At 37.9% G+C, this 8,648-nt stretch overlaps 2 protein-coding genes across 3 annotated transcripts; both read left to right on the top strand.

Moving 5' to 3' along the window:
- Nucleotides 1-329: 329 nt before the first annotated feature.
- On the top strand, nucleotides 330-3,368 carry LOC125194428 (monogalactosyldiacylglycerol synthase 2, chloroplastic-like). Its single transcript, XM_048092630.2, has 9 exons — nucleotides 330-559; nucleotides 723-1,004; nucleotides 1,511-1,683; nucleotides 1,763-1,924; nucleotides 2,005-2,146; nucleotides 2,233-2,457; nucleotides 2,533-2,595; nucleotides 2,687-2,761; nucleotides 2,841-3,368. The coding sequence occupies exons 2-9, from the start codon at nucleotides 741-743 to the stop codon at nucleotides 3,102-3,104; spliced, it is 1,368 nt and encodes a 455-aa protein (XP_047948587.1). The 5' UTR covers nucleotides 330-559; nucleotides 723-740; the 3' UTR covers nucleotides 3,105-3,368.
- A 542-nt stretch (nucleotides 3,369-3,910) lies between these two features.
- LOC125194426 (bifunctional purple acid phosphatase 26-like) lies at nucleotides 3,911-7,478 on the top strand. Of its 2 annotated transcripts, none has more exons than XM_048092628.2 (10): nucleotides 3,911-4,107; nucleotides 4,593-4,766; nucleotides 4,915-5,115; nucleotides 5,299-5,410; nucleotides 5,640-5,866; nucleotides 6,181-6,319; nucleotides 6,410-6,630; nucleotides 6,711-6,832; nucleotides 6,920-7,081; nucleotides 7,183-7,478. In XM_048092628.2, the coding sequence occupies exons 2-10, from the start codon at nucleotides 4,602-4,604 to the stop codon at nucleotides 7,244-7,246; spliced, it is 1,413 nt and encodes a 470-aa protein (XP_047948585.1). In that variant the 5' UTR covers nucleotides 3,911-4,107; nucleotides 4,593-4,601; the 3' UTR covers nucleotides 7,247-7,478. The 2 variants fall into 2 exon arrangements, with proteins under 2 accessions (XP_047948585.1, XP_047948586.1); XM_048092629.2 differs by having other exon boundaries at nucleotides 3,915-4,107; nucleotides 7,192-7,478.
- The last annotated feature ends 1,170 nt before the right edge of the window (nucleotides 7,479-8,648 follow it).

Here is an 8,648-nt window from a genome sequence, read left to right as displayed (position 1 = left end):
TTACGCTTTATTTCATGTGTATTTTGTTTATTTTATATGCATGGATCCACTAAATTATAGTACTAGTATTCACCCAAAATCTATTTATTTAATTTTTTTTTCTATTAAAAGTGCAACAATATCCTTGCATGGTAGTGACTAGTTAGTGAAGTACAAATTTCTTGAAAAAGAAAGCAAACTGTTATAATTAGAACAAAAAAAGGAAAAAAAAATGGTAGGAAAAGGACAAGTCTCATCTGTGTGACAACAATTGGAAAGTCAAAAAATGTATTGATGTCTTGAAAGCCAATCACTTTCCCCTCATCACACAACATTGTTTAGCCTAAGAAAAAGATCCGAATCTGCCAATGAACATTCTTCTACAAAACTGCCAACTTGCTCATCTAATGGCTCATAATCCCCACCAAAATATTCCCTTTTGGCATAATTCCAGCATCACAAATGGCACCCTTTTCATTATTTAACCGAAAATAGCACCCCCTCTCTCTCAGCAAGTGCTGCTGGGAAGCCAACTCACTGAATTTCTTAGGGTTCTTGGCTTTGTTCGATTGTGTTTAAGGTAAAGTTTGAATCTTGCATAAGGGTTCTCAAAATCTAGGCTTGTTTCCAAGGTTTGCCACATTTATTTTGCTATTTGCAGTTTCTGTTTGGAAAGTTTCCTTCTTTTATATGTGATCATGTGAAATGTGTATCCAATTAGCCCTTTTTACTACTTTTTGTAGATATAATAGAGCATATATATGGTGATGAAGGCTGCCTCGCCGAGGGAATCTATAAACAAGGTGTTTGAGAGGGTTGGGGTGCATAGATTTGGTGTTAGGAGCAGCCAAAAGAGGTGTAGACATGAATATGGAGAAGAAGATGGCACAATGGAGCTGCAGCAGATTGGTGCTGAGAGGACCAAGAATGTGCTGATTCTCATGAGTGATACTGGTGGCGGCCACCGAGCATCGGCTGAGGCCATCAAGGATGCTTTCCGGCTAGAATACGGGGATCAATATAGGGTGAGTTGATTCAATCAGATTAATTTGATGGTTATGTGCTGTCTCAATCACAATGCAGCCTTGGTGTTTACTGCCACTGTTTGAAATTGGTGGTTTCTTGAATTTTGAAACATGTTTTTAGGAGGATTTTGTCATAATTTGGAAAAATCAAATTTTGTAGTGGTTAGGATCTTTGAAGAACATTAGAGTTATGTATCATAATTGGAAGATCAAATTTTGGCAATTAGGCCTTGTTTTATGAAAGAACATTGTAAATTAGTGTCTTTTCATTGTGGCTGCATTTGTCTTCCATAGAAGCCTTCTCCCTTGTTTACTTCGTATTTGTAAGCTGAAACATTGATGATCTCGTGTTCTTGATCCGCTGCTGTCGCAGTTCTGATCACACAGCAATTTCCTGGTTCATACAGTATATATTATGGATCTTATTGAGTGTTAGGCCTGATAGAAAATTGATAGTAATCCATTTGCAGCATTGTTCGCGCTTATCTTTTCCGTGTGTTTGTAAGGTTTTCATCAAGGATGTGTGGAAAGAGTACACTGGCTGGCCGTTGAATGACATGGAACGGCAGTACAAGTTCATGGTCAAACACGTGCAGCTTTGGAGCCTAGCGTTTCACAGCACCTCCCCAAAATGGATACATTCCGTCTATCTCGCTGCCATTGCTGCATTCTATGCCAAGTAAGTCGCGTCTCTTCTCTTCTCAAATTTAGGAATTCATAGGAGCATTTCTAATATACGCGCGATTTCTGTTTTCAAGGGAGGTTGAGGCCGGTCTGATGGAGTACAAGCCGGATATCATCATCAGTGTCCATCCCCTGATGCAGCACATCCCGTTGTGGGTGCTCAAATGGCAAAAACTACACAAGAAAGTGGTCTTTGCTACAGTCATCACAGACCTCAACACTTGCCATCGTACATGGTAAGAAACGAGGTTTCATTTTGGACGTATTCAGTACCTGTGCTCGAAATCCCCTGACAGGAGGCCGTTGCCTTGTTAAGGTTTCATCCATCCGTGAACAGACTGTACTGCCCCTCGGAGGAGGTGGCAAAGAGGGCTTTGCTTGATGGTCTCCAAGAGTCTCAAATCCGCGTTTTTGGCTTGCCCATTCGACCTTCTTTCGTTCAAGCAGTTTTCTCCAAGGTGGATAGCAATATAGCTTCCTTCTCATGCTAAATTCAAGCCACATTCTTGATCTTGAATTCAAACATTCCTGTTTATGATTGTAGGATGATTTGAGGATAGAACTCGAGATGGACCTGCAGTTGCCGGCTGTTCTGCTGATGGGGGGCGGAGAAGGCATGGGGCCGGTTAAGGAAACAGCAAAGGCTCTCTCAGAAGCCCTGTTCGACACAGAACTTGAGAGGCCGATAGGCCAGCTGATCATCATCTGTGGTCGGAATGAGACGCTAGCTTCCACGTTGCAATCACTCGAGTGGAAAATACCCGTCAAGGTAACTAACTAACTAACTAACTAATTAACTAACTAATGTAACTGTTTTTGAGCCAAAATTCTTGCTTGAATTCAGATCAGAGGCTTTGAGAAGCAGATGCAGAAATGGATGGGTGCTTGTGACTGCATTATCACAAAAGTACTGCAAAATTCATCTCTCTTTTACCTTATAATGCTGAATTCAAGCATGATAGTTGACATTCTCACGACGTGTATGTGAATATTGACAGGCCGGTCCAGGTACCATCGCGGAAGCATTGATACGAGGCCTTCCCATTATACTCAACGACTACATCCCCGGACAAGTAAACAAAACCCCAACATCTGTCTCTTGTATTCTTTTAAAATATCTCCCATTTCTCAGTGGTGATTCGGCAATGACAGGAGAAAGGCAATGTGCCATACGTGGTCGAGAATGGGGCAGGCGTGTTCACCAGAAACGCAAAGGAGACTGCAAGGATAGTGGCTGAGTGGTTCGGGGAGAAGAAGGAGGAGCTCCATAGGATGTCGGGAAATGCTCTGAAACTCGCGCAGCCTAATGCAGTGTTCGACATTGTTAGAGACGTGCACGAGCTAGCCTGGCCGAGAGGCACTCTAGCTAGCGCTCCCTATGTGCTGACACCGTCGCTGTCGAGCTTGATCTGTTAGAGGAATTGTTGCAGAATGTACAGTATAATTAAGTTGCATCAAGAATGATGATATTCTTTGGTGATGAAGAAGAAGTTGATAGGTAATGTGTGTAGGTGTGGTTTGGGATATATGAGTGTTGTGTACATTCTTTTAGGATAGAGTACTTATTAGAAGAGTTACTGATTTGTTGAAGTTGGGGGTTCAATGTTAGCTTCCATTTATTCACAAATTGCTTTCATCTATCTTAGTATTCTATCATTACAACACAATACTATGTCTCTTTCTTTGTCAAATTCCATCAAGTGCATATATTCTTTACTTCCATCATCCCTTTATAACAATATACAAGTAGTTATTATAAAAATATATTTATCAACAATAAATTTAATAATAAAGTTTGTGCACATATATGGAATATGTGTGTGTGTTGTGTATTAGAGAGCAGACGAATACTATATGCACCCCATAAAGGGTATGGTCACTCTTTATAACACGAGTTTTAATAAAAGTGACGTTAAATTTCTAGTTTCTACTTTTGAAAATAACTCTATCTCATCTCTTTCTACGTTAAACTATTCAATTATATTTTTCTCTTTATTTTATTCTACTTAACAATTCCATCTAAAATCTCGTATTATTAAAAGATATGGTCACAGTGACTGGAGTGACTGGAATGGAGGGAGTAGTAATTATATAATTGAGTGGATAATTGTAATTGAACATGTTGAACTGAAAGTCGATATTGAGTGGAAAAATTGAATAAAAATGTTTTGAGATAGTAAAGAGAAAGTAATGTGTATGAAAGAAAGAAGGCCGAAAAATAATGGGATCGATGAAACATTCCCATGTCCCCGCATGGTCTTGCCACGTGGAAGATGTTTCTGCAGTCTCAATCATTTTCCCTAACGTGCGCCTCTAAATTGCGCCCGCCTCGGAGTGTGAACTGCTGACATTTATCTGTTCCTCACCACACAAATGCACAGAGTTCATCATCAACGCACTTCAAAGCTAGCTATTGCAGGTGTGTGTACATTCTCGTTCTTATCTCATAATTCATTCATAGAGTCTAATCTCTGAATTAAAACATGTTATCCGATTCAAATCTCAATCGATCAATAATTACTTGCGCAGAAGCTAAACTAGTGCATTTTTGAATTAATATGTGTGATCCTTGATTAAATCAGTGGAGTTTCTGCCCGAGTCATGTGAATTCAGTGAGAGAGTGAGGTTTCAATCTATAAGATTTTGCGTTTTTGTTTACGGCGAATTGTTTTATTGCAATATTGAAGCTACACTGAATTGAAGAATATATGCAACTTTCTAAATATGAGGTCATCCTTACTTAATTAAGACTATAACTCTATAATTGGAGAAGGAATTGGGATTGTATCAGCAGATCATCGAATAAAAATAGTCGCTGTTTCATTTGTACGGTATTTGTTGGTGAGTTTTAGAATCTGCTTCTGGATTTGTTGCACATGCAAAAATGATTAAGACCGTTTTCAGGAACAAGCAATGCTGGTTGAACTGCTGCTTTTCTCATCAGTGCTGTTGAGCTGCATTTGCAATGGCAATGCTGGTGTGACTAGTGCTTTTGTGCGTAATGAGTGGCCATCAGTTGATGTCGCTTTAGACGATCAAGCTATTGCAGTGCCTGAAGGTTACAATGCACCTCAACAGGTAATCTCTGGATTTCTGTATTTGTTGTGTGTAATGTTTAGTGCCTAAAACAGTTGATTCTTCCATAGTTTGTACGTAAAAGCATAAAAAGTCGATGCTGAAATTCATGACATGTTTACGCTATTCTGATAGCACTTTCCTTCTTCAGGTTCACATCACACAGGGCGATTATGATGGGAAGGCTGTGATCGTTTCATGGATTACAGCTGATGAGCCAGGCTCTAACAAAGTTCGGTATGGCTTATCAGATGGAAAATATCATTTTACTGCAGAGGGAGTTATGCAAAAGTATACCTTCTACAACTATACATCTGGATATATTCATCACTGCCTACTTGATGATCTTCAGGTAGCTATACATTAAGTTGTGTAATTACGGGTGGCAGTTGGATATTTAGTAATGACACAGAGATGCTAGACTAGGAAAATACACATGCTTGCCTTGATATTATAGATGTCAGATACACAAGTACTTACCCTAAATTTTGTTCCGACTTCAAAAAGTTGAAGTAGGTCTTTTGAATCATTGCAGTATGACGCCAAGTATTACTATGAGGTCGAAGCTGGTAATTCTTCTAGAAGATTTTGGTTCCGAACACCACCACCAATTGATCTAGATGCTCCTTACAGATTTGGAATAATTGGTCAGTATTTCTTTTGACACATTTTAAGTAGCGGTTGATAATTGGATTCATGTAAGTTTTAATCATCTCAAATTGTGATGACCTATGTTTGTTTGCCCTGGTAGCAACCATTGACTTATATTTGCACTTGCACTATTCTAGAGTGAGTTGTTTCAGATATTATCCATAGATGTCTTGTAAATTGTTGATCGAGAAATGCTCAACTCTACACAATCTATTGTCAATTCAGGTGATCTTGGGCAGACATACAATTCTCTTTCAACCCTCGAGCATAGCCTCCAGCTTGATGCAGAGACTATCTTATATGTTGGAGATCTTTCCTATGCTGATAGGTACAAATATCATGATGTTGGTGTCCGCTGGGATTCTTGGGGCCGTTTAGCTGAACGTAGTGCAGCATATCAGCCATGGATCTGGGTAGCTGGAAACCACGAAATAGAGTACTTCCCTTACATGGTAAAACGTGGAACAAAGCCTTGTCAAATTGTTCCTAATCTATTGTAGATATTTTAACTGATTGGCGTATTTTCTTTACTGATTTCATCTATTCCGGTTCTGGCTTCTTGTATGAATATACTGAAGAATGTTTATTATGTTCACTCTCTGCTAGTTCTTCTAAATATTCCTTCAGTCACCTTATTTCCAATCACTGCACTCTCCTGTCATAGTTATACAGCTATGGTCTGTGGCAGTCATGATCTGGACAGACACAACTACGTTCATGATTTGATGATCTCGGCTTGTGACCTTCTTCTTTTCCTGATGTTCAGGGGGAGGTTATTCCTTTCAGAAATTATGTTTACAGATACCCTACTCCTCATCATACTAGTGGAAGCAGTAATCCCCTCTGGTATGCAGTGAGACGGGCGTCTGCTCATATTATCGTCCTGTCCACCTATTCTCCATTCGGTGATCTCTACTTTTCATCATTCTCACTTGGCCTTCCCAACTCCATCTCTGTTTGCAAGGCTTAATCTTCCTATATTTTCATGATTGCAGTAAAATACACACCTCAATGGTTATGGCTAAAAGAAGAGTTCGAAAGGGTCGACAGGGTGAAGACTCCATGGCTCATAGTTTTGATGCACGCCCCAATGTACAATAGCTATAACTCTCATTTCATGGAGGGAGAAGGCATGAGAGTTGTGTTCGAGAGCTGGTTTTGCCAATACAAAGTTGATGTCGTCTTTGCTGGCCACGTCCACGCTTATGAGAGATCGGTTTGCCTCTTATCCAAGTGCTACAAAAAAAAAACTTTCTACACAACGAATTTGCAATAACAGACTCTTTCTTGTCTCAGTACCGCGTCTCAAACATAAAATACAACGTTTCAAGTGGCACTTCGTATGCTGCACCGGACAAATCAGCTCCCGTTTACATCACTGTTGGTGATGGTGGAAACAAAGGGGGTCTTGCTACGAGGTAAATTTGCAAGGCATCATGATGCATCATTCAACATTCATATGCACTTTTATTTCACTGAAAGTCTGAAACATCAATGCATTGCAGCTTCAAGTATCCCCAGCCAAATTACTGCGCGTTTCGCGAAGCCAGCTACGGACATTCTACGTTGGAGATTAAAAACAGAACGCACGCGCTTTACCATTGGAATCGGAATGATGATGGGAAACGAGTTCCAACCGATCAAATGGTGCTGCACAACCAGTACTGGTGAGTTCATAGTTTCATGATATTTATGTTTTGTTGCAGCATTCATATGACTACAGTTTGTGCCTGATAATATGTAAAAGCTTAACTATTTTTGGCTGGAGGTGTTGCAGGAGATCAAATGGTCGCAGAAGGACAAAGAGGAAAATCAATCTATATTCTAATTAAGCCTGGATTTTTCATTTTATCAATCGAAATAATCAATTGACACCCTTTTGATTCGAATATTTATTTATGAGTAGTTTGGTACTGATAATATTTGTGGCCGGATCAAAGTTGCAACTTGTAGCAGTACAAAATTGCACATACAATTATCGTATACAAATTGATTATGAGCCCCTTTCTTATCGAAAGTTGTAGACAAATTGATTAAAATGAGTCCTCTTCTTATCGCAAGTTATATACATTATCGTATAAAACCTACTGTACATTTATTAGTGCAACTCGCGAGTTGTATACAGTCGTGCACAAGTTGATTACAATTGTCGTATAAGTACAACTTACATTTATTAATCCATCAATTACATAAAATTAATGAAATCACTGCATAATTTATTATTCTAAAAAGTATTAGCTGCCTCTAAGATTTGAATTCAAACGAATTTATCAAGGAAACATATTTGGTGGAGTATTTTTTAATGTATTAGATGTATCCTGCATGTGTACTACAATTCTCGTCTCGAAACTTTAAAATCACCGATTTTAGTGCAAAATTAGTAAAGTAATAAAAGTAAGAAAAAATTATAAAAGTAAAAGTTATGCAAAATTGTACTTTATCTGTCCCATAGTAGTGAATGCATTTCATTTCGACACATATATTAAGAAAAAGGTGTACTCCTAATTTTATCTGTTCCATAGTAGTGAATACGTTTCATTTCGACACATATATTAAGAAAAAGGTGTACTCCTAATGTAGTACAATATTCTTCCGTTTCTGAAAATTTATCACTTATTTCCATTTATGTCAGCCATTTTCACTAAAAATAGGACTCCATGCCACTAACTTTTTAAACTCACTTTCTATTACATCTATTAAATAAAAAGATACTTCCTCCGTTCCGTAGTCATAGTAGTTGAGACATTTTTTTTCGGCTAAAAGATTAAGAAATAAGTGTGTAATAAAATTGAGACATAGCTTTTGGATACAAAGATTAAAAAATTGTGTTGAAAAGTAGGAGAGAGGAATAAAGTAGGAAAATAAAGAGAGAGTAAAGTAGATAATAGAATAAAGTAAGAGTAATTGAATGTTTTATTTTTTGTTAAAAAAGGAAATAAATCAACTTAGTTGAGACATCCCAAAGATGAATACGACTCAACTTAGTTGAGACGAATGAGATATTAAATAAAAAAGATACTATTAAAGTTGGAGAGAAGAGAAAATAGAGATAAAGTAAGAGTGGAAAATTATGTTGTTTTTTACCACTAAAAATGAAAATGACTCTATTACTATGGAAATGTTTGACATGGAATAATGACTCAACTGTTATGGAACGGATGAAATAATAAAAGTAAAAGAAAGAAAAAAACATAGAGAATAAAGTAGAGTTAGAGTGAAAAATAAGAGCAAGAA

This window comes from Salvia hispanica, chromosome 4 (genome assembly GCF_029641045.1).
Source record: "Salvia hispanica isolate PSC_SH4W2 chromosome 4, Shi_PSC_v1, whole genome shotgun sequence".
In the NCBI taxonomy this organism is placed as follows: Eukaryota; Viridiplantae; Streptophyta; class Magnoliopsida; order Lamiales; family Lamiaceae; genus Salvia; species Salvia hispanica.
This window is presented reverse-complemented; position numbering and strand designations above follow the sequence as displayed.

Excerpts from the sequence above, each read along its gene's own strand:
- LOC125194428 (XM_048092630.2), top strand. The coding sequence starts at position 741 with ATGGTGATGAAGGCTGCCTCGCCGAGGGAATCTATAAACAAGGTGTTT. Across the intron at positions 2,147-2,232 it reads TTCAAGCAGTTTTCTCCAAG|GATGATTTGAGGATAGAACT; the intron begins GTGGATAGCAAT and ends TTATGATTGTAG. Across the intron at positions 2,762-2,840 it reads ACGACTACATCCCCGGACAA|GAGAAAGGCAATGTGCCATA; the intron begins GTAAACAAAACC and ends CGGCAATGACAG.
- LOC125194426 (XM_048092628.2), top strand. The coding sequence starts at position 4,602 with ATGCTGGTTGAACTGCTGCTTTTCTCATCAGTGCTGTTGAGCTGCATT. Across the intron at positions 6,320-6,409 it reads GTCCACCTATTCTCCATTCG|TAAAATACACACCTCAATGG; the intron begins GTGATCTCTACT and ends TCATGATTGCAG. Across the intron at positions 7,082-7,182 it reads GTGCTGCACAACCAGTACTG|GTGTTGCAGGAGATCAAATG; the intron begins GTGAGTTCATAG and ends TTTTGGCTGGAG.